This window comes from Aotus nancymaae, unplaced genomic scaffold (assembly GCF_030222135.1).
Source record: "Aotus nancymaae isolate 86718 unplaced genomic scaffold, 86718_ANA_hifiasm-v0.15.2.pri h1tg000012l, whole genome shotgun sequence".
Lineage (NCBI taxonomy): Eukaryota > Metazoa > Chordata > Mammalia > Primates > Aotidae > Aotus > Aotus nancymaae.
In genome coordinates this window covers 42,872,313-42,897,933 of record NW_026988423.1, presented here as the reverse complement: position 1 = coordinate 42,897,933, position 25,621 = coordinate 42,872,313, and the positions used below count along the sequence as shown (strand labels likewise).

Sequence of the window (25,621 nt, the reverse complement as noted above, 5' to 3'; positions counted from 1 at the left end):
CCAGTGTAAACCCAGACCTCAGAGTTAACTTGTCCCAAGGGTATTTATACACCTTTAGGATAATGAGGCCCTGGTTCTGTGCCATCTCAGCACCTTGCTACCAACTGTCACACTCATTAGCATGCAGTGTGTCTGTGTTCTGCCCAGTGGACTCTGTCAACTGAGTGGGACATTGTTTCCCAGGGCCTGGCTGGTGGTCGAAACTCAATAAGTCTCTCAACAAGGGAGTGCGTGATGGAGCCAGGTAGGGCTAATAAAAGGGCAGGTGTGAGTGACTGGCAAAATGTCTGGAGGTGGCCTGGGGCTAGAACACCCAGAGAAGAGCATGAACTGCAGATCGGGCTGGTTTGGGGTGAAGACTTGCTGCCAGTGGTCCCCCCTCTCCTGAGGAAGTCTAGGTAGAGCCCAGCCGAGGAGGAGGAAAGGAAGGTTAAGGCAACTTCAGCCATAACTCCAGCTCCTTGACCACAGGGACCTCCAGTGCAGGGTTAGACGCTTAGTGGGTTCAGTAGGTGTATTAGTATGTTTGCTGTTGCTATAAAGGAATTCCTGAGGCTGGGTGATTGATTGACTGATTGATTGATTGATTTTGAAAGAGGGTCTCACTCTGTCATCCAGGCTGGAGTGCAGTGGTGCAATCATGGCTTGTTGCAGCCTCCATCTCCTGGGCTCAGGTGATCCTCCTGCCTCAGCCTCCTGAGTTGCTGGGACCACAGGCCTGTGCCATCATGCCCAGCTAATTTTTATATTTTTTATGTAGAGATAGGGTTTTGCCATGTTTTCTAGGTTAGTCTAAAACTCCTGGGCTCAAATGATCCTCCTACCTCAGCTTCCCAATGTTCTGGGATTACAAGTGTGTCACTGTGCCTGGCCTTGGGTGATTTATTTAAAAAGGAGGCTTTATTTGTCTCACAGTTCTGCAGAATATACACGAACCATGGCGCCAGCATCTGCTTGGTTTCTGGTAAGGGCTTAGGAAGCTTTCAGTCATGGTAGAAGGGAAGGGGAGTAGGTGAGTGTTACATGGTGAGAGAGGGAACAAGAGAAGGGGGAGGCCCCAGACTCTGTGAGAACTTACTCTTTACCATGAAGGAGGCACCAAGGCATTCACGAGGGATCCACCCTATGACCCAAACACCACCCACCACGCCTCACCTCCAACATTGGGGGTCACATTTCAACATGAGATTTGGTGGGGACAAATATTCAAACCATATTAGTAGATATCTTCAAGTAGATATGTTTATTCACATCAGGAGTGCAGGTAGTTTATTTGGGAGGTGAAGAGAGCACCAGTAGGGGACTGGGGAAGTAAGACTGTGAAGGGAAAGCATCCCTAGAAGATTGGTACTATGGGTGACGGAGCTTAATTTCACTGGGGAAACTCCAAGAGCCAGTGTAAACTCAGACCTCAGAGTTCACTTGCTCCAAGGGTGAGGAAGCTGGGGTATTTATACACTTTTAGCATCAGATGCTTTAGTGTGAGAACCCCCTGGAACTCCACCCTAGAGGAAGTTCTGCTTCAGGAGGCTTGGGGTAGGGCTGGAAATTTGCATTTCTTACAAGCTCCCATTTGATGCTGCTGTAGCTGGTGTGAGGAACTCACTTTTGAGAACCGCTGGGTTAAGCAACCACGCCTTGAGCCCTCTCTGTGAGTCCCATTTTAATGGTTCACATTTCAGGTCTTCATGAAGATGGTTAGTGAGTAAGGAAATTAGGAGGAGGAAGTATTTGGTTCAGCCAGATCATAAATCAATATCCATTCATCTTCCTCCACCTCTCCCACATACCTAGGGAACCTGGAGTTGATATTAACACCATCTCCCTCTTTTCAGTTCCTGGTTCCGTTCTCTCTGTTTTCCCCAGGCCAGAAATCTCTTCTCTTGAACTAGAAGAGGAATCTAATATTTTTCATTTCATTGAGATGTTCTTTGTAACTGGTATTACCGAGTTTTTTTTAAATGTTCTACATCTCTTTAAAAAGATCCCCACACACTGTAATCATGGAATTGAATTCCTGCCAGACATCAATTTTGTGTATTCCAGTAGGCTATGAGTTTTTTTTTTTTTTAAAGTCTTTCTGATAATGGTGTTTTAAAATCTCCTTTTGTAAAGACTCTTCCTTCCTGTGTTCCTAATATTTGTTTTCTGATATCTCGTCAGTTTCTTTGGTAACTATAGATTTGTATCTGCATAGCTTCATTAATAGCGATGGTTGCTACCATTATGTAATGCTCTTTTTATCTTAAAAGCATACCCTTGTTTTGTCCTGAATTTAGTTCTTCTTACTATAATATTGTTGTTCTTGCTTGCCAGCTCGCGTTTGATTAAAACATTTTTTTCTAGCCTTACAGTTTTGTTTCCCGATCTTAAAAGTAATGCGTGCTCTTTGTTGCAAAAATTCGAATGTATCAAAAAGCAAATATAATTGGAAAAAGTAAATACTAAAGAGACTAAGCAGAGGCAACTGCTCATTCGCCCATGTCCTTACCCTCTTTAATGCACATTTTGCAGAGTTAATATCCATAGTATAAACAAGTTAATGTTCTGCTGCCCCCCCCCCGAAGTGTAAGGCATAATCAATGCCCTTTTTTTTTTATTAAAAAAGCTCTGCAAACATCATTTGAATGAGGGCAGATTGGTCTAATCTCAGACTCCACTAAGGTCTGGTCAAGATGGGCTCAGGGAATGGGTGTGCAAAGCCAGGGACTGTGGAGAAGCAGACAAGGTATTTTATTTTCATTTTGTCATTTGTTTCACTCAGTTTGAATACTGAGATTGGCCTATGTTAAGCTCCAGTAAGATGCAATTCTTCGTACTCTGTACATCCAACTGAAATCAGCGTTTGCCAGAAATCACTGCTCACCAAGTCCAGTGGGCACCTTGCTGCCCAGATCTTTTGGCACCATCTGACGTTGTCAGGCAGCCTCCTTGATGGAGTATAGCTCCTCCTGGTGCCCTGACACTACTCTGGTTCCCCGTTAATCTCCTTTTTGCAGCCGTTCTTCTCTTCCTTGGTTTCTTGGTCCATTTGTTTTGTCTACAAAGAACACTGGAGGCTAGGTAATTTATAACGGAAAGTTATTTATTTCACTCATGGTTCTGCAGACTGTACAAGAAGCAAGGTGCCAGCATCTGCTTCTGGTGAGGGTTTCAGGAGCTTCCACTCATGGTAGAAGAGGAAGGGGAGCCGGTGAGGTCACATGATGAGAGATGAGTGGAGAGAGAGAGGGGAGGAGGTCCCAGACTTTTTTTTAACAATCCAATTTCACAGGAACTAAGAGTCAGAACTCACTGAATCCTGTAAGAATGGTACCAAGCCTTTCAGGAGGGATCCACCCTCATGACCCAAACACCTCCTACCAGGCCCCACCTTCAATATTGGGGATCACATTTCAACATGAGATTTAGAGAGGATAAACCTTATCACTTGGCCTCCTCCTCTCTTTTTTTTTGAGACAAAATCTGGCTCTGTCACCCAGGCTGGAGTGCAGTGGCACAATCTTGGCTCACTGCAACCTCCGCCTCCCAGGTTCAAGCAGTTCTTCTGCCTCAGCCTCCAGAGTAGCTGGGACTATAGGTGCACACTACCACACCTGGCTAATTTTTGTATTTTTAGTAGAGACGGGGTTTCACCATATTGGCCAGGCTGATCTCGAACTCCTGACCTCGTGATCCACCCTCCTCAGCCTCCCAAAGTGGTGGGATTACAGGTGTGAGCCACTACACCCGGACTCCTCTCCCTTCTTAAATTGGGATCACTCATGATTCTCAGTATCAGGACACACTGGGCAGTTTTCTCCATTGGAATGTTCTGACAGTTCCCCATTGGAATTGTCCAGTGGGATCTACCACTCAAGCCCAGAACAATTCATCCTCTTACCTGAGCTTCAAACCTGTAAGGCCTCTGTCTCCCAGATGTTCACCCTGGGTTTTTGAAACTGTAGCTCAGTTGGTCCAATGATGAACTTGCATTGTTTGCCTTGAACTTTGTTTGGGGGATTGGAATGGGGAAATTCTCGCTCACAGAGTTATCACAGTCATAATTCTTGACACACTCCATTATTGGTTCATGCATGGCCATTCTTTATATTTCCTCACTTCTGATTGAGATGTAATTCACATACCATAAGATATACTGTAAAAATAAAATAGACCAGTCATGGTGGCTCACACCTGTAATCCCAGCACTTTGGGAGGCTGAGGTGGGCAGATCACCTGAGGTTGGGAGTTTGAGACCAGCCTGGCCAATATGGTGAAACCCCATCTCTACTAAAGATACAAAAATTATCCGGGTATGGTAGTGCACGACTGTTAGCTCAGATACTCGGGAGGCTGAGGCAGGAGAATCACTTGAACCTGGGAGGCGCAGGTTGCAGTGACCTGAGATCACACCATTACACTCCAGCCCGGGCATCACAGTGTGACACCATCTCAAAAACAAACAAACAAAACAAAAACAAAAAATAAAGTATACAATTCAGCAATTTCTAGTATATTCAAATTATTTGCACCTATCACCTCTACCTAATTCCAGAACATTGTCCTCACCTGCAAAATAAACACTGAACCTGGGAGTAGTCTCTCCCAATTCTCCCCTTACCCCATTCCTTGTCAAATATTAATATATTTCTATTACGATATATTCGCCTATTCTGGACATTTGATAATAAATGAAATCTACAACATGTGGCCTTCTTTTGCTGGCTTCTTTCACTTAACATTTTCAAGGTTCATCCATATTGTGGCATATATAAACATTTCATTCTTTTTATGACTGAATAATATTCTGGGCATAGATATAGCACATTTGATTTATATCTTGTTTGTCAGTTGATGGACATCTCGATTGTTTCTGCTTTGGGGCTATTCGGAATAATAGGGCTATGAACATTCATGTATACGTTTTTGTTTGGACATGTTTTCAGTTTTCTTGAATACATACCTAGGAGTAGAATTGCTGGGTTATATGGTAATTCTATGGTTAACTCTTGGAGAAACTGTCAAATTGTTTTCCACAGCCAGACTTTTCCACATCAGCTGCACCATTTTATATGATCACCATTAATATATGATGGTTCCAATTTCTCCACATGCTTGACAACACTTGTTACTTTTTTTTTTATTATGGCCAATCTTGTGGGTATAAGGTGGTATCTTGTAGTTTTGATTTGCATTTCCCTAATGACTAATTACTTTGAGCATCTTTTCATGTGCTTATTTTTCATTAATCTATCTTCTTTGAAGAAACATCTATTCAAGTACTTTGCCTATTTTAAAATAGATTATTTGACTTTTTAAATTATTGACGTGTAATTATTTTTTTATATATTCTGTAAACTCATCTTTATCAAATACTCTGCAAATATTTTTTTGCAAATATTTTCTCTCATTCTGTGGATTGTCTTTTCACATTCTTGATGATGTCCTTGGATGAAAAACAATTTTAAATTTTGATAAAGTTCAGTTCATTTATTTTTCCTTTGGGTGCTTGAGCTTTTGGTGTCATATCTAACAAACTGTTGCCTAATCCAAGATCACAAAGAACTGGACCTACGTTTTCTTCTAAGAATTTTACATTCCTAGCACTTCCATTTAGGTTTATATCCATTCTTTGTGAGCTGATTTTTGTATATAGTTTGAGGTAGCGATCCAAATTCTTTCTATTTCTGTTTTTTACATATATAGTTATCCCATGATCATTTATTCAAGAGACCATTTTGTTTCCTCATTGAATGGTTATGGCACCCTTGTCTAAGATCAGCTGACTATAAATATGAAGAATTATTTTGGGACTCTCAATCCTATTTCTTTGATTTATGTGTCTTCGCTTATGTGAGGACCACACTGTCTTAATAACTTTTTCTTTGTAGTAAATTTTAAAAGTGGAAAATGTGAGACCTCCCACCTTGTACTTTTTTCAAGATTGTTATATCTCTTCTGGGTCCCTTTACGTATTAATTTTAAGACCAGCTTGAACATTTATCTGAGAAATAGCTGTTAGAATTTTGTTAGGGATTGCATTGACTCTATAAACCAATTTGGAGAGTGTCGTCATGTTGATAATCCTAATGCTTCTAATGCATGAACATAGATGTCTTTTTATTTATTTAGGTCTCTAATCTCTTTCAATGATATTTTATAGTTTTCAGTGTGCACATTTTGCACTTCTTTGGTTGAATGTATTCCTTAATGTTTTATTGTTTTTAATGCCATTATAAATGGAATTATTTTCTTAAATTAATTTTCGGGTTGTTTATTGCTATTGTATAGAAATACAACTTATTTTTGTATATTCATCTTGTATCCTTTAACTTTGCTGAACTTGACTATTAGCTCCAATACATTTTTTGTTGATTCTGCAGTGCTTTCTACATAGAATATCATGTCATCTTCAAATAATGATAATTTTACTTCTTCTAATTTGAATACTTTTTATTTTTCTTGCTTAATTACCTCCTCTATTTTAAAAAATACATATATTAATAAATATCTCTTCTTCAACCATGTGAAGAATGAGAACATTCACCCATGTACCTTCCTAAGGGTTTACAAAAGCCTCTTCTGGAGAAGACAGCCGAGTCATGAATGAGCTCAGGAAACATGGGGCTCACCATAGTGGGCTATTGTGTGGACCAGGTACGGGACCGATGGAATGGGCTTCTCTGTATTTTCTACTTCTGATCTTATCAAGACCTAATGCCTACCCTCAGGAGTAGGTCAAAGCAGAACATGTCTGAGAGATATGAGATATGATACAATGAATGTCTTCTGCTGATCCAGGCAGCAGGCAGAAAGTCTGTAGTCAGAACATCCAATTATAGATAAGAATGGGGACCATACTCATTCAGGCAATCCACCCCCAGCTTAAAATGAGTTATGTTTGCAGGAGCAGTGTTAGAAATGACAGCTCTCAATGCATCTGTCTGAAGTCACACTCTCCTGCCATGGGGGTCGGCCTCTGTTGTTGTCACCTTGGATCTCCCTTCACCATCTTGCGGATTCTCTGACCCTTTTCTGTGCTGTCCCCTGTGCTTTTCTCTTGGTTTATGTGCTTATTTTTGTGAAATGCAACAACTGGAAGCTTCTTAAGAGAGACTGCAAGGAAGAGAAAATCTTTTGAGCGCACTCATACCTCTAAAGATGGCCTTAACCTAATCGTCTAGGTGAATGGTCTCGTTGAGTTAGATGTCACCTTCTTTCAGAATTTTTGTGGTTTTGCTCCATTATTGTCTGTGTCTTTGTTTGTTGTTGTTATTGTTTGTTTTTTGTTTTGTTTTTTGGAAGAACCAAAGGCATTCTGATTCTTGATCTTTTGCATGTTTTGTTTCTTTTTTTCCTTTCTGGAAGCCTGTAGAATCTTTATCTTGTCACCATAGTTTTAAATTTCACTATGATGAACCTTGATACAGGTCAGTTTCCATTGATTGGATGGGGCATTTAGTGCCTTCAATCTGGAATCTATTGTCTATCCATTTTTGGATATTTCTTGGAATTTTAATTGACAATTCCTCATCATTTTTTCCTGTTCTCACTTTCAGCATCTTTCATTATTCTAGTTTGGAGCCTCCTAAATTGAACCTCTAATTTTCTTATTTTTCTCTGCAATCTTATCTTTATCTGATATTTTTACTGTGTTTTCTTTATTCTCACTTCATATTTTTTATTCTTCCCATCTATCCATCTTTTTATATTTCTGCTATCATAGTTTTACTTCCAAGTGATCATCTTTGTTCTCTGAAAGTTCCTTTTATAACATATTGTCCTTTTTTATTGGAAACATATGTTTTCTTATCCCTGGAGGATATTAATAATATTTTTTGTTTTAAGTTTTTTTCCCTACATAGTCTGTTTCTACAAGTTACATTTTTCTCATTGATGTTTAGTTTCTATCTTCCATGTTGGAGGCTTTCCTTAGATATCTGGTGAGTCTTTTCTGTTTATGGTTATCTCTTAAATAGTGATTAGATAGCCAGGGGCTGGGGAGAGGGGGGAATGGGGAGTTACTGCTTAATGGGTATGAGATTTGTTTGAGAAGATGAAATAAGTTCTGGAAATAGATGATGATTGCACAATAATGTGTATGTACCCAATGTCACTGTATACTTAAAATGGTTAAAATACTAAAATACCATGTTATGTCCATTTTATACAATTTTTAGAAAGATGATTAGACATTGTGCACTTGAGTTGGACTTACTGGATTTGACAGTAGTGATCTGCGTGGGGTGAAACAAGAAGTGGGAGTGGGGGCCAGGTGTAGTGGCTCATGCCTGTAATCCCAGCACTTTGGTAGTCACAGGCACAGGCAGGAGGATCATTTGAGGTCAAGCATTTGAGACCAACCTGGCCAACATGATGAAACCTCATCTTCACTAAAAATACAAAAAATTATCTGGATGGGTGGCACATGCCTGTAATCCCAGTTACTAGGGAGGCTGAGGCAGGAGAATAGCTTGAGCCCAGAAGGTGAAGGTTACAGTGAGCTAAGATCACACCACTGCACTCCATCCTGGGGGACAGAGTAAGACTCCATCTCAAAAAAATAAAATAAAATAATGGGAGTGGGGATCTAGTGACCAGTTTCTTTTCAAATAGCCTTCATGCTAGTCTTCCTGATTTTAGTCTATCCATTTTACCCCCAGTTCCAAAGGCACCTGGTGCTGCCGGTTCCATTGCCTCTTGAGCATCCTCTAGTATATATCGAGTTGGTTTCCCAGTTTCCGGCATTGTTAGCTTGGGGTCATATGTCACACATCTGTCACCTGGTTAACCCTCTGAATCTGCATTCTAGCTTCCTCAATGTCGTGGTTGTTGTCTTGCATTTTCTCTGGCTTTGGAAGATTTATGGGTTTTGTTGTTGTTTATTTTAGAAATCCTTTTACTTTAGGTTTTTAGTGAATTTTGAGTAGTGGTCTCTGATTCATGAATTAAATTCATCATCTTATCCTAAAAGTTTTATATTCATCTTTGAGAATGTTTCATATAAATTAATAAACTGTCTTCCAGGTATGCAGTACTGTCTCATGGAGAGTATATGATAGGCTCTTTTTATCTGTATTCTCACCAACACTGAATCTTATTAATCTTTGCCATCTTTGTTGTTCTGACACAGGGGAGAAACAGCATTTCATTTTTAAATCTGCATTTAAAAAATATATTGATGATGAACACTTTTTCATATGCTTAACTATATATTTTTTAGAGATGTTCCTATTGATGACTCCTTATTCCTTTTTTATTGGAGTATTTTTCTTTGTCTTGTTGATTTCAAGAACCTTTTATTTTATTTTACTTTAAGTTCTGGGGTACATGTGCAGAACATGCAGGTTTGTTACATAGGTATACACATGTCATGATGGTTTGCTGCACCTATCAACCGATCACCTAGGTTTCAAGCTCTGCATGTGTTAGGTGTTTGTCTTAATGCTCTCCTTCCCCCTCACCCCACCCCCAACAGGCCTTGGTATGTGATGTGTTCTCATTATTCAACTCCCTCTTACGAGTGAGAACATGCAGTGTTTGGTTTTCTATTCCTGTGTTAGTTTGCTGAGAGTAATGGTTTCCAGCTTCATTCATGTCCTTGGGAAGGATATGAACTCATTCTCTTTTTTATGACTGCATAGTATTCCATGGTATATATCAAGAACTTTTTATATATTAAACAAAATTTTACATCACTTTGCAGGCATTTCTCTCAATTTGTGCTTCTCACTTTAACTTATTCATAGTCTTTTTTGGTAAGTATAAGTTTTACATCATATAGTCAAAACCATCAATCTTTTCTTTTTGATACCAAGGTCTTAAGAATGCGATTCATTATTCCTAGACTATACAAATGTTAACATCAATTTTGTGGGTAAATATTTATTCTTAAAATAAATTCCAGACAGAGGAAATATTTTATATAAAGTGTAAGAATTTTTAACATAGAGACTCTGTCCCAAAATATGGTTATCTCAATTTAATAGTCCTCTAACCACCAATCTGAAATTCACTGTTTTCATATGCTAAATTATTTAATATTTGGAAACACTGAGGCTGAATCACATGATGACTGATTGGTTATAAAGAGGAGGCAGGAGTCAAAGAGGACCTCCAGGGTCCTGCTCAGGTGACAAGATGGGTACTATGTTCTCATTGTTCAGTTCTCCCTTATTAGTGAGAACACACAGTGCTTGGTTTTCTATTCCTGTGTTATTTGCTGAGAGTGATGCCTCGTTAAGAATGGGATATGCTAAGAATTAAGAGTCACAGGTTTGGGAAGGGTATGGACTTCACTTTTGGGATATGTCAAGTTCCAGCGTCCTGTGGAAATTTACTGTGCCTTTAAAACGTAGGTGAGGTGTAACTTTAGCCATCAAGTTTTCCTTAAACTACTATGAGAGGCTTCTTTGTTTCTATTATTAGAGTTCTCAATGCTCTTCTTTTTCTTCTTCTTTTTTTTTTTTTCTGAGACAGAGTCTTGCTCTGTTGCCTGAGCTGGAGTGCAGTGGTGTGATCTTGGCTCACTGCAACCTCCACCTCCCAGCTTCAAGCGATTCTCCTGCCTCAGCCCCCCGAGTAGCTGGAATTACAGGTGCCTACTACCCCACCTGGCTAATTTTTGTATTTTTAGTAGAGACAGGGTTTCACCATGTTGTCCAGGCTGGTCTCAAACTCCCGACTTCAGGAGATCTGCCCACCTTGACTTCGCAAAGTGCTGGGATTACAAGTGTGAGTCACCGTGCCCGGCCCTCAATACTCTTTTTTTTTTTTTTTTGAGACGGAGTTTCGCTCTTGTTACCCAGGCTGGAGTGCAATGGCGCGATCTCGGCTCACCGCAACCTCCGCCTCCTGGGTTCAGGCAATTCTCCTGCCTCAGCCTCCTGAGTAGCTGGGATTATAGGCACGCGCCACCATGCCCAGCTAATTTTTTGTATTTTTAGTAGAGATGGGGTTTCACCATGTTGACCAGGATGGTCTCGATCTCTTGACCTCGTGATCCACCCGCCTCGGCCTCCCAAAGTACTGGGATTACAGGTTTGAGCCACCGCGCCCGGCTCCTCAATACTTTTTTATAGGTCTTTTCAATACTTTACTTTTTTAACTTACCTTGTTATCTTCTTTGTTCTAAAGCAGGGGTCCCCAACCCCTAGGCTATAAACTGGTCTATGGCCTGTTAGGGACGAAACTGCACAGCAGGAGGTGAGAGGCCAGTGAAGGAGTAAAGCTTCATCTGTATTTATAGCTACTACCCACACTCGCGTTACCACCTGAGCTCTGCCTTCTGTCAGATCAGCGGTGGCATTAGATTATCACAGAAACGTGAACCCTACTGTGAACTGCGCATGCGCGGGATCTAGGCTGTGCACTCCCTATGAGAATCTAATGCCTATGAACTGTCACCGTGTCCCAACACCCCCAGATGGGACTGTCTAGTTGTAGGAAGAGCTCAGGGCTCCCACTGATTCTACATGATGGTGAGTGGGCAGATCACGAGGTCAGGAGGTTGAGACCATCCTGGCTAACACGGTGAAACTCCATCTCTACTAAAAATACAAAAAAATTAGCCGGGCATGGTGGCAAGCACCTATAATCTCAGCTGCTTAGGAGAAGAATCACTTGAACCCGGGAGGCGGAGGTTACAGTGAGCTTAGATTGTGCCATTGTACTCCAGCCTGGGGGACAGAGTGAGACACTGTCTCAAAAAAGGAAAAGTAAAAGGAAGTAAAGTGCACAATAAATGTAATGCTCTTGAAAAATCCTGAAACCATCCCTCTGCTCTGTCCAGGGAGAAATTGTCTTCCACAAAAGTGGTTCCCGGTACCAAAAAGGTTGGGGACCGCAGTTCTAAAGCGATTCCATGGAGAAGAAAGAGAGGAACGAAATCCCAGCCCAAACTTTAGCTATGTGGTCTTGGCCAAGGCATTTAACTTTCCTGACCTTGTGTAAGTTGGGGTAATAGTAGCTTTCGTGCAGAGTTTTCATTGTGAGGTTTAGAGGTAATACTTGTAAAGCACATAGTCCAAGTCTTAACAATATCATAAAGGGTGCTGTTGAGTGTGCTCATAACATTATTTGGTTTGCTAGCTCCATTCTATTCATCAGTGTTCAACTTGCATGTCATCCATGCTGGGAAACCATACTGAATTGTATTCATTTATCTGCCTGCCTCTAAATGGTAAAACACTTGATGGTAAGACTGATCGCTTGCTCTGTGCTGTAGGGTCTAGCACACAGCTAAATTATAGTAATTGCTGAATAAGCTAATTTCAGCTGCACATGTGCAAAGATTTTTTTTTCCGACTTCTGGCATTGTTCTGGAAGTTTTTGCACGTCACATTGCACATATTTTGGCTTGAATGCTATAGTTATGTTGGTTTAGGTGTCAGAAATTGCCTATCTCCCACCACAATCATTTGAGTTTCTTGATGATTTGGGCAGTTGTACATCTTGTCACTAATACTTCCTTGTACGACAAGCATATCTGATCAACATCTTGTCTTGGTTGGTTGTATTCAAAGGTTCAAAGCGAGATAGCTCAGGTTAGAAAACTTTTTGGAGAAGAAGGTTATACCCTCTGGACCTCCAAAAGGGATTTTGGAGAAGAAGTCACACTGGCATTGTTTGCTTTTATTCTGAGTTTATAATGCAGAGATGGGAGAAGTCTTGTGTTTCCAAGAGATAACATTCTTCCTGTGTTGCTGAGGCTCTGAGTGAAATAGCTGAGAGACAACTTCTTATCATGCAGCTCCATGCTTGGCCAGGCTCTCTTTATTTGAATATCACCTACCTTCCCTGCTGCCTGTAAAGAGCCTTCCTAATCAGAAATAATACTTGTTTTTGCCCCCAAACAGATCACAGCAGTGTGACAGCATTTGCTGTGTGGGTTTGTAATCCTAACTAGGTTGTGCATTTACATTTCTCTTTGTGTTTTCTTAGGCCCCAAGGAAGAAGGAATGAGCAAAGTGTGTATCTTTACACAAGCGGTAGTGGGAGAACCCTAGCTAAAGCTTCAGCAACTAACTGGCTTTTAAAAACAAGAAGAACAACCACAAAACCTTTTTAGTTTGAACTAATTATAGGTTCACAGAAAGTTGCAAAGAGATACAGGAAATTCCATGTAGCCTTTGCTCAGTTTCTCCTGGTCATAACATCTTGCAAAACTCTAGGATACTGTCACAACCCAGACATTGGCTTTGCTACACTGGCTCTTTAGCCCAGATGATTGCGAAGTGTGGGAATAGCAGGTGGTTTGGTATTAGCAGAGTTGCTGTTCAGCCAGAATGTTCCACAGTGTCATTCCAGTCCACATCTGCGCTGATGTTATATAGTTCGATAGTCTCCGTTAGCTAAAAGAACCATGTTAGGTTTGCAGAACTTTAGGATGCTAATAAGAGCTGCTATTTGTAGAAGACTCGTATGCTACATTAATAACGTGGACATTTGCTGTGAGCAGGCATGAGCATTTCATTTGCGCATAGGATTCACACTGCCTTTGACCTTGGGTACTTCAGGGTCCTGAATACAGAGCACCCCAAAATGCTAGAGAAGGGTGAACTGGCCGGATGCTTCGCTTCTGTTATTCCATTCCCGGCTACCAAATGCATTTAAAGAAAACTTGAGGAAGAAGTGACCAAGCGCCAACATGTGACCCTGTTCCCTCCATGGCTTCGCATTTCTTGTGTTCTGTTTTGCTTTCTCTTTAATGACTGTGACTTTTTCTATTTCAAGGAAGAGATTTGCCAGCCTCAGAGCATTCGGAATCAATATTGCTGTAAATAAGAACATAATGAAAGAAAAATACACCCCAGCCTGTAGACAAATTTGATTGCTGAAATTCACATGTTATTATTAGAATCAGCTGCAAATGCCAGACTTTCAAATGCCTTTGATGGGATAAGATAGGGGAATGCTCTTTTAAATTGGGGAGACAACTTGGGAGCTCTCGCCTAGGTAGCCTACAGCCTATACGTTCCATGATGTTTCCTTGTAGGTTTGGTTTTCTAAAAGGTAAAATTTAAATGGAAGAAGGGGTAGAGAGGAATTTCTCAACAAAGGAATTGGAAGCCGAGATGGCTTTCCTTTTCAAAGTGCCTCTGATGAACGCACAACCCGGTGTGATATATTTAGTTTAACACTTTGGTATTTTGCACCTCACATCTCTTTGCTTTTCTTTTCGTCTTTTGCTTTCTTTTGTCCTTGCTTTGATCTCACTATGGAATCGCCCTGAAAACACTTTCATACACAGCAAAAGCCTCCCTCTTTAATCTCCCTCATTCTTCCTCAAGTTTCTCACTCTCGCCTCATTTTCTCTCCAGCCTATAGTCAGCAAGTGCATTATTTAAATCTGCAAAGCTGAGGGATGCTTGGAGAATAAAATATGCAGTGCGGCCACCTCCTGGGTTATTTCATCCTGCAGTTTTACATGCTTGCTTCCTCACCATGGCTGTTCTTCCAGCCCAGGATTTCAGAGACAGATGGGCCCAGGCCATGGTGGCCATGCTGGGGTGAGGTGTGTGTATCACCAGATACGTGACTCCTGTATCCCTCAGGCTTCTTCGGAGCTTCATTGTATTGTTTAGAAGAGTTGGAAGCTCAGAAGGTTCCTTGGATGCCAACTCTTTTGAGACCTCTGAATCAGCCCTTAGGGTTCTTCTCTGCAGAGCATTGACAACAGTCAGCAGAAGGCAGCCTAGGAAAAGTAGGCACCTGCCTCAAGTCCAGAGCCTGCTGTTCCCATCCTGCAGCCTAGCCAGCTTTCCACTCATGGCTGCAGCCCTAATGCCTTACCTTCCCCCTCTGAAATTGGTGCTGATGGCTGCACATTCAAAAGAAAAGGGATCATTTTAACTGGTGCTTCGCAGTCACATTTGGTCCTTATGCAACCCTGTGTAGTGGAATAAGCTTGTGCACACTGATAGTCTGTAGTCAGAGTGGGTGGTTCCAAGCTACTAGAGGGAGCTGGCTCTCAGGGCAAGCCCAGACCAGGCCACAGCTGCTTTATATGAGCAGACAGACGACTTCAAATTTCACATCTCGTTCACAGGAATCAGAGGTAGAATGGTGATGCATGTAGGCATGTCATTTACAAATGGAGTAACCTTGGGAAAGTTGTGGGAAATTCTGTCTTAGTCCATTTGGGGACTGCTATAAGAAGTACCTTAGGTGGGCCGGGCGCGGTGGCTCACGCCTGTAATCCCAGCACTTTGGGAGGCCGAGGTGGGTGGATTATGAGGTCAAGAGATCGAGACCATCCTGGTCAACATGGTGAAACCCCATCTCTACTAAAGATACAAAAAATTAGCTGGGCATAGTGGCGCATGCCTGTAATCCCAGCTACTCGGGAGGCTGAGGCAGGAGAATTGCGTGAACCCAGGAGTCGGAGGTTGCGGTGAGCTGAGATCGCACCATTGCACTCCAATCTGGGTAACAAGAGCGAAACTCCGTCTCAAAAAAAAGTACCTTAGGCTGGGTGCTGTGGTTCAAGTTTGTAATCCCAGCACTTTGAGAGGCTGAGGCAGGAAGATCACTTGAGGCCAGGAGTTTGAGACCAGCCTGAGTAACATAACAAGACCCCATGCCTATCAAAAAATAATAATAATAAATTATTAGCCAGGCATAGTGGTGCATGCCTGTAGTCCCAGCTACTTGGGGTGGAGGGGCGCTGAGGCAGGAGGATTGTTTGAATCCATGAGTTGGAGGCTACAATGAGCTATGATCGTTCTATTGTACTGTAGCCCAGGTGATGGAGGGAGACTCTGTTTCTAAATGAAACAAAATAAAATAAAAAAGAAATAATGCTTAGCTATTATATATCCATAAAAATAAAAAATAAAGAAGTTAAAAAGAAATGCCTTAGACTGGGTAATTTATAAGCAATGAAATTTATTGCTCACAATTCAGGGGTCTGGGAAGTCCAAGGTCAGTGTCTGACGAGGGCCCAGTCCTCATACATGTCTCTCTATGTGTCTCCATGTGTGGGAAGTGGTGAACCATATCCCCGGGGCCTCTTTTGTAAGGAGGGTAGAGTCCTGACCTGATCGCCTCCCAAACGCTTGCCCTCCTAATACCCCACATGGAGGCATTGATTGGCATTTAATGTATGAATTTTGAGGGAACAGACATTCAGAACATAGCATCCTCTCTGTGCTTTATTTTCCTCATCCATAAAGTGGGGATAATTATGTCCTTACTCCACAGAGTCTTTAAGATTAGCTGGGTGTGGGGGCACACACCTGCAGTCCCAGCTACCAGGGAGGCTGAGGCAGGAGAATTGCTTGAACCAGGGAGACAGAAGTTGCAGTGAGCCGAGATCACACCACTGCACTTCAGCCTGGTGACAGGGTGAGGCTCAAAAAAAACAAAAACAAAAACAAAAACAAAAAGGAAATATGAAGGAGTTGCTGTAGGTGAACAGCATGTGGCGCTTAATAAGGACTCGGGAAGTGTGAAGACACACGTGGAATGTTGCAAGTTTGCAAGACAGCCCATTCACTGGTTAAATTAGCAAAGGAGATCTAGGTTGGCTGACTAGTGTTCTGGAGTGTTTCCTGATTAGCTGACATTTTTAGTCAGCTTGGTTAGCAATTTGGGGATATAAATATTTCATTATAGATACAGACAAGCATAGTATTTGAAATATTTGAAAAATAGTGATTGTCAGCAGAAAAGGAACTCTTGCATTGGTGAAATTTCTCACTGAGAAACTAACGAAGTTTATATATTCATCCCTCACTTGCACGGGTGCCCTTCAAGGTCATCTTAGGGGCCCTTGCTGTGTGTTTATATGTCATGCATTTTTGGAAAACTTACAAACTAAGCTTTTAAAATTTTTTCTCCAGAGACTCCCCCAAATTGTATAAATATCAGGTCCCCAAAACCCAGGTTTGTTTTTGAGATTTGCTGTCTCCATTGGACAGATAAGGAACCCCTATGCTGCATGAGCAGAATATCCAACCTGGTTTCTCCCCCTTCCCCATCTTTCATTCATTTTTAAAGATAATATTTTAAAACTTTGTGTAATAATATTTACATTTTATTTTAATTATTATTATTTTTTGAGACTGAGTCATGCTCTGTCACTCAGGCTGGAGTACAGTGGCACAATCTTGGCTCACTGCAAACTCCACCTCCCAAGTTCAAGTGATTCTTATGCCTCAGTTTCCCGAGTAGCTGGGATTACAGGCATGTGCCACCACCCCTGGCTATTTTTATTTTTTTTTATTTTTAGTAGAGATGAGGTTTCACCATCTTGGCCAGGCTGGTCTTGAACTTCTGACCTTGTGATCCACCCACCTTGGCCTCCCAAAGTGCTGGGATTACAGGTGTGAGCCACCGTGCCCAGACTTAATAATATTTTAACATGGTCTTTGTATGGCTGCTTTTATACATTTAGCTGGTTGATTATTTCAGGCATAAAGATATTCTCAGACATACGTGCATTTCCAGGTGTTTTTTTTTTTTTTTGAGATCACATCCTACTTTGTCACCCAGGCTGGAATGCAGTGGTGCAATCACTGCTCACTGCAACCTCTGCCTCTTGAATTCAAGTGATCCTCCTACCTCAGCTTCCAAAGTAGTTGATATCCCGGTGTTTTCAGTCTGTGTTTTATGTTCTTTCTAGGTCATCAAAACTAATTCTTACATATATAAAATATTGAAATATCTCAGAAAAAGAGAAAGGAAAGAGATGTTGCAGAAATGTTGAGTGTCCTGCCTAATGTCTATGCTAAAACTCTGTGTTGAAGACCATTTTTTCACTGTGATCTCTGTCATGAGTCCCCAAGCACAGAGAGCTGGAAGTTCCCCTCAGGGGTGGAGAGAAACTCAGGCATCTGGGAGGGCTCAGGGTGTGGACCCCGCTCAGGGGCTGGATTCTTTCTACATCCGATCTGGAGAGCTCAGGAACTCAAGTCCCATCAGAATGAAGAGTCTTATCTAAGTGTCTCACGAGAAGCTTCCAGACAGAGGTAGCCTTGGAAACCCATGGAACAAGCTAGGATCAGAGGTATGCCCAGGTAGAAGGCGGCCTTCGAGGAACCCAGGGGAGGGGCAGGCCAGATGACCATACTGGGCTTTAGGAGCAAGCCTCCAGCCCACCAGTTACCAAAATGGGGGTTGGAAGGAGCTCCTGTCCACAGAATGTGGAATCAGACCCTCAGCAGGGAGAAGGGTTTCAAATTCACACACACAGGCCTGGCATGGTGGCTCATGCTTATAATCCCAGCATTTTGGGAGGCCAAGGCAGGAGCATCACTTAAGCCCAGCATTCAAGACCAGCCTGAGCAACATAGTAAAACCCTGTATCTTCAAAAAACTGAAAAATTAGCTGGTCATGGTGGTGCATCCTTCCAGTCTCAGCTACTCAGGAAGCTGAGGCAGGAGGATCACTTGAGCCCAGGAGTTGGAAGCTGCAGTGAACTGTGATTCGGCCACTGCTCTCCAGCCTGGGTGACAGAATGAGACCCTATCTCAAAAAAAAAAAATCACACACACCATAAAATCACCTCTTCTTTTGCACCTTCAAAATTAGCAGACATAAAAGACCATGTATTTTACGACTGCATTTTCATGAACTACATTTATTAGGCAAATTTATAGGGACAGAAAGCTCATTAGTGGTCACGAGGGTTTGGGAAAGGGGAGAAGGGGAACAGCTGCTTAATGGAAATGGGGTTTCTGTTTGAGGAGATGAAAAAGTTATAGATAGTGGTGATACTTCCACAATGTTATTAATGTACTTAATGCCAGTGAAGTGTATATTTTAAAATGGTCAAAATATTTTAAACATGGTAAAAAAAAAAAAAAAATGAAAAAGGTGAACCAGTTCTTTTGAGACATTTGGGGTTTGCATGAGAATGACCCGATGTGCTGGCCAGTACCACGAAGGCATACTGAATTAAGGATACCGAGAAAGGAGCCTTGGAACCTGCATTTTCAGAAGGTCCCCAGTGATTCTCACTCTGGGAATACTGGCAGGCATTTTTGTTCTATTTTGTTTCTTAATTGGAACATGCCATATGTGCTATTTTCTCGTCCCCAGCTGTCACAACCCATGCATTCGCAGTGAGCAGCGTGCCCAAACCTCAGCAGCTGCTAGCAGGGAGAGGTGTTGGTGATAAGCATGGCAGTGGTGGTAATGGGGGCTGAGGGTGTCAGAAGGAGTATTGGTAGAATCATAGCATTAGTAGCAGTGGTAACAGGAACAGGGAGTGAAAGCAGAAGGCAGGACCATATGGTATCCTTGTCCAGGGACTGACCCAATTGTGAAATTCCCCACGCAGAGAGGGCCAGCCATCAGGATCCCAGTTTTGGAGCCAAGCTCAGTGGCTCACACCCATAATTCCAGAGCTTTAGGAGGGCAAGATGGGAGGATTGCTTGAGGCCAGAAGTTTGAAACCAGCCTGTGCAACAAAGCAAGACCTCATCTCTACAAAATAAATTAGTTAGCTATGGTAGTGTATGCCAGTAGTTCCAGGTACTCAGGAGGCTGAGGCAGGAGGATTGCTTGAGCTTGGGAGGGCGACGCTGCAGTGAGCCATGACAGCACCATTTCACTCCAGCCTGGGGAACAAAGCCAGACCCTGTCTCTGCCTCTGTCCCTGTATATGTATGTGTGTATGTATATATATTTATATATAAAAATATGCTGTATATGTGTGTGTATGTGTTTGTGTGTATATGTATATATATTTTAAAAGATCCCATTTTCAGAAACGGCATGGAAAACCCTCACCATGTAGGCCAAGGTCACTTCCAAGGGGTTCAATCTTTTAGATGAAGCAGGACAAGTAGGTCCCAGGCAGTGGGGAAAGTGGAGATGGACAGAGCAACACTGGAATTCTGGAATGTCAGCTCAGTTGGGGTAAGCTCTGATCCACACTCAGGATCTGATTAATCCCAGATCCAGTTAGGCAGGGAGGGTAAATGCTAAGTCAGAGCCAAGTGCACTTAGCACAACAGCTGATGTGTGCTTGTAAGAAATATAAGTTCTTGGGCCACCTCAGACTTACTGGTGATTCTGATACAGGTTAAAGTTTGAGGAACACTCACTCATCTAAGCTTAGATGGATTCTCCTGAATCTCCATATCTTGAAGGGCAATTGAAATATTCAGTAAGTCAAGGTTTAATAACTGTGTGAGAGTTGAGAGGTCAGGTTGCCCACCATTGTGGATACGCACACTTGGCCCAACCCTGGACTAGGTGGCCACTTCCCAAGCCCACATAAAATTCCTGAGCACTGAGACTTTTGCATTAGTTCTGGAAGCAGAGCTGAATCTGTTTTAGGACCACCAGGTTCGTACGTCCACTGTGCAGAAATATCCCAATTACACTGAGACAGCACGTGAGACAGCAGGGTTTGCAACAGAGAAAGTTTCATGATCATAGGGTACCCAAATGAGGTGACAGAGGGAGATCCTCAAATCCACCTCCATGAGGATTTCTGGGCTGGAGCTTTTAAGGGGATCATGGAAGGTGAGAGGCTGGAGAATTGAGGTCATTGATTGATCAGGGTAAAGGGGATGAAATCATCAGGATGTAGAAACTTCATTTTCTGGTGAGTCAGCTTCTTGGGGGGTTCTTCAGACCAGCTGATGTCAGCAGTTTCATTGGTATTCAGGACCTGAAAGAATATCTCAAAGGGAAAACTTAATGTTTTATAATGTTCAAGTTGTTATCTATAGAGCAGTTAAAGGGGACTGTAATATTGTAACAGGTTCTATTGTCCTAGTCATTCTAGGACAATAGGCACCAAGAATCTATGAGGAACCAGGTCAGAGACCAATGATTAATCCTGAATGTGCTGCATGCTTGGTTTATTTTAATTTTCCCCATCCCTTCTTTTCTGATAATTTTTTTCTTTTGAGACAGAGTCTCACTCTGTTGCCCAGTCTATAGTGCAGTGGCACGATCTTGGCCCATTGCAACCTCCACCTCCCGGATTAAAGCGATCCTACCACCTCAGCCTCCCGAGTAGTTGAGATTACAGGCACGTGCCACCATGCCCAGATAATTTTTGTATTTTTAGTAGAGATGGGGTTTCACCATGTTGGCCAGACAGGTCTTGAACTCCTGACCTCAGGTGATCCACCCACCTTGGGCTCCTGAAGTGCTGGGTTTACAGGCATGAGCCATCACGCCTGGCCTCCTAATTAATGTTATAAAGTGTATAGGGGCAATTTCAAGTCTACTAGGTTAATACTTGCTCCTGAGCAGGACTCTGAGAGCATGGATGGTTCCCATGGTTTATTCTGTCATCTCACTGAGTGCGGGATTGAGACAGAATTCTGTAATGTTCCTTGCTTTAGTTCTTACTGTTTTATAACTTTCTTTTTGCCCATTTATGCTCCATATGCCTGGACGACATGTGTGTTTTATTGTTAAGGAGCAGGTATGCATTCCTCCCTTGCCAATTTTCCCGATCACGGGCAGTGTTCACTTCTCCCCCTCAACCTCCTCAAATGCTGTTTATCAAAATCTTAAGAAACAACAAGTTTCCAAATGGCACTTGGCCAATTTTGTATTGGACTCAAAACATTTATTTTTGCAGAAATGAGGTTTCTGCATTTATTTTTGCAGAAGGTAAACATTTATTTTTGCAGAAATTAGTTTCTGTTTTCTTCTCTGAGTTTGTTGGTGAGGAAAGAAAGAAAGTAAGATGTTTTTCTTGGTGTTCTTATAATATCCTAGAATGGTTTCATCTGTTAAGGATAATAAAGGATCTTAGGTGAGGGGGTGACTTTCTTTCTTCTTTTTTTCTTTTTTTCTTTTGTTTTGTGAGAGTCTTGCTCTGTCAGCCAGACTGGAGTTCAGTGGCACGACCTCAGCTCACTGCAACCTCCACCTCCGAGGTTCAAGCAATTCTTCTACTCCAACCTCTTGAGTAGCTGGAATTACAGGGATGTGCCATCATGCCTGGCTAATTTTTGTATTTTTAATAGAGACAGGATCAACACTATTTGACTTGGCTGGTCTCGAACTCCTGAGCTCAAGTGACCTGCTTGCCTAGGCCTCCCAAAGTGCTGGGATTACAGGCATGGGCCACTGTGGCCGGCCAGCATTAGGTTGGGGATTTATGTGCTTCCATGGTGGACCTGGGGGCCTGGTTTTACTTGGCTAATTTATAGACTCATTCACTTTAGGGTGAATTTGGACTCTTGCACTCCGCCTCAACTTCTGTTTCTCTCCATTTTCAAACCTCAACACCCTAATGCTCTTAGGCTGTCTCAAATGTGTTCTACCAGAGCCAGACTTTCTGGAAGTCCCTCTTGAGATGACCTCATCCAGTTCTCACTGTGTTGACCGTGTCCCCGCCGGAGACAGCTGCATCTGGAAGGGATTTCTTTCTTCTCACTGGTGCCATTGGGGGCCTTCTGTTCGTCTAGATAACAGGCCATTCTCATCTCTCATTTTCTCTAATGCATTTGACTTTCCTGACCCCAGAGGTTGAGCAGCCTTTTGAGGACAGGTACACTGTCCTTCTCACCCGCAGAGGCTCCCTTTAAATATTTATAAAATGAATGCACATATGCTTCTTGTAGAAACCCTGCCAAACGCTTTACAGGATAATGCTTCTGAGGCGACGTCATAGGAGCATTATCCTCCAAAGTGTTGGAGTCTGTTTCAATACCTCCAGATGACGCTCTTGGCTTCTCAAGCTTGAGGACTGTGGTTCCTCTTTGCAGACCTGTCTGTACTCCCTTGAGCATGGCTTCTTCAGCCCTTCTTCCTTCTACATTCTCTATCTAGCCCTCTGCAAAACAAAATAACTTAGCTGGGCGTAGTGATGTATGCCAGTAGTTCCAGCTGCTCGGGAGGCTGAGGCAGGAGGATTGCTTGAGCCTGGGAGGTTGAGGCTGCAGTGAGCCACGATTGTTTACTAGCGCTTCTTCCTGCCTCCTGAATACATGTGTTCCACAAAGTGTGGTTCTAACCCTTCTTCACTGTAGTTCCTGGAACCGTCGCCCTCTTTCTCATAGGCCTCCTTCTTCCTCTTCTTCTTCCAATTCCTCCTCGCCCCCTTCCCCCCATCCTCCTCCTCTTCTTTCTCCTTCTCCTTCTCCTTCTTCTTCTTCTTTCTTCTTTTCTTGAGATGGAGTCTCACTCTGCCACCCAGGCTGGAGTGCAGTGAGGTGATCTCGGCTCACTGCAATCTCTTCCTCCCAGGTTCTAGCAATTCTCCTGCCTCAACCATACCCAGGTAGCAGTTTTTGTATTTTTAGTAGAGTTGGGGTTTCTCCATATTAGGACATCATCTCTTATCACACAGTCCTGACGCCTCTGCCATGCCTTGTCACTTCTAGACCATTGTGGTTCAGCTGCATACCCCAGAATGCTCTTTGGCCACCTAAGCTTGTCCCCAGAGAAACTCATCAACTTCTTCTTCCTCTTCTCTTCTTTTTCTCTTTTTAAATCAGTGGCATCTGGCTGAGTGCCGTGGCTCACGCCTGTAATCCCAGCACTTTGGGAGGCCAAGGTAGGCGGATCACTCGAGGCCAGGAATTTGAGACCAGTCAGGCCAATGTGGTGAAACCCTGTCTGCATTAAAAATACAAAAATTGGCCAGGCATGGTGACGCATGCCTGTAACACCAGCAACTCAGGAGGCTGAGGCAGGAGAATCACTTGAACCCCTGGAGGCAGAGGTTGCAGTGAGCCAAGATCTCAACACTGTACTCCAGCCTGGCCAACAAGAGGGAAACTCTGTCTCAAAAAATAAAAATAAATGAAAATAAAATTGATATTGGCTAGTTAGAAAGACAAGTGGTTGTTCATAGGAAGTTATGCAATTGCTCAATATTAATAACGATGGTAAACCAATTATTAATAGATTTACCATTTATTGAGTGGATATTGAGGGCTTTATATATATAGCTTCTCCTTTAGTCTGAGCAGCCATGACACTAGTACCAAAGGATGAGGCATTCTCCTTTTACCCCTTTAATACCTCTCAAAGCTCTTTAGATGTGAGAAGGCCAGTGATAATGACCCACACTTTCTTTTTCCAACCTTGCCAATCCCCTGCCCATATACCTCCCCCGAAATCTCGCAACTGCTTAACAAATGAGGAATTCATTTGATACCTAGACGTGGTGGCTGGTGTAGCCAGGAGCTGACATCCTGTTCCTGGGAAAAGCCACTAGTAGGTTGCAGGTCATGTGGCAGCTAAGAGCTAACAGTGCCTGCCGAACTCCTGGCATTGTGCCTGGCGCTCAGCATTCAGAATATTCTCCCTGAACTTATGGAGTTTCCTGCAGTCACAGGCCAACCCTGGTAAGCAGGTGGGATTCCCCTTGTAGCATTCCATGATTTGTGGCCTTCAGTGGCATGTCCCTGAGTTCCCCAGCACCGACTGCAGGTATCTAAGAATGCCTTCCCTGCTAGCTCCTCCTTTTCCTCCCTACAACTGGTGATTTTTATGCACACAAAGTACCACTCATTTTTTTAATTTTTTTTAAGATGCCTTTATTTTTATTTATTCTTAAAATTAGAGACTGGGTCTTGCTCTGCTGCCCAGGCTGGAATGCAGTGATATAACGATAGCCTGCAGCTCCTGGGCTCAAGTGATCCTCTTTCTTCAGCCTTCCGACTAGCTGGAAGTACAGGTGCACAACACCACACCTGGCTGGGTATCAATCTTTATAGAGTTAGATTCAGTTGGGTTGTGTTTCAGCTCTCCCGTTACCCCATACTTGACCTTGGAACAGGTTAGCCTCCCTGAGATTATGTCTTCATTTGCAAAATGGAATTAATCTAGTTAATTAATGGAATTAATCTAGCAACCTCCTAGGGTTTCTACAAGGATTAAGTTAGCTCGGAAATGAAGCACTTTCCCACCTGCTGGTTGCAGAAGGGAGAGTATCCAATCCCTGGTAGCATTAGTTCTGCCCCCGGGATAGCATTTCTTAAACAGAGCAAAGACTTCTTTTGCATCCCAAAACACATTACCATAAGAACGAGTCTGTGCGCAGATGGAAAAGCCAATATAGAAATGGATAAACCGGATGGACCCTGGGGTGGCAGGAGGACGAGGACAAGGACAAGGATTCTGGCCAAGTTGGAGGAAGGGCCCTGAAGAAAAGGAATCCCAAAGGACATGTGCCGGCTCACAGCAGCCAGGATATAAAAGCCAGGCTTAGTTCCCATCCGGCTGTATGGATTGCAAGCTGTCAGAAGATAGCTGTCCTGGGCGAATGCATCTGAGATGTCTTCTGACTCCCAGACTGATGAGATTTTCTTTTTTGCCAGAATGACTAACAGGCAATGTTGTTTTGAGATCTTTGACCTCCCTGAAGATCTGTGGGCATTGCAATGGGTTAGATGCAAATTCGAAATGACATGTTTACAGACCTTGTATTTTGTCATTTGCAGAGGAGCTGAAGGTCCCCCTGGAGGAGTATGTCCACAAACGCTACCCTGGGCTGGTGAAGGTGGTGAGAAATCGGAAGAGGGAAGGCCTGATCCGCGCTCGCATTGAAGGCTGGAAGGTGGCCACTGGGCAGGTCACTGGCTTCTTTGATGCCCATGTGGAATTCACTGCTGGCTGGTAGGTGATGAGCTGAAACTCAGGGGTGCTCAAGACCTGTGCTGTGGTTGAGAGGGGCTGGAATCTGGGAGATGGGGTGTTGCACCTGTC

The 25,621-nt window shown here is 42.8% G+C and overlaps 1 protein-coding gene across 1 annotated transcript in view; it reads left to right on the top strand.

The window, feature by feature from the left end:
• GALNT17 (polypeptide N-acetylgalactosaminyltransferase 17) overlaps window positions 1-25,621 on the top strand; it is a 554,525-nt gene that overhangs the window by 241,279 nt on the left and 287,625 nt on the right. The window contains exon 4 of the mRNA XM_012449084.2: window positions 25,357-25,531. Within this exon, the coding sequence (XP_012304507.1) occupies window positions 25,357-25,531 (175 nt within the window). The remainder of the gene's footprint in view (window positions 1-25,356; window positions 25,532-25,621) is intronic.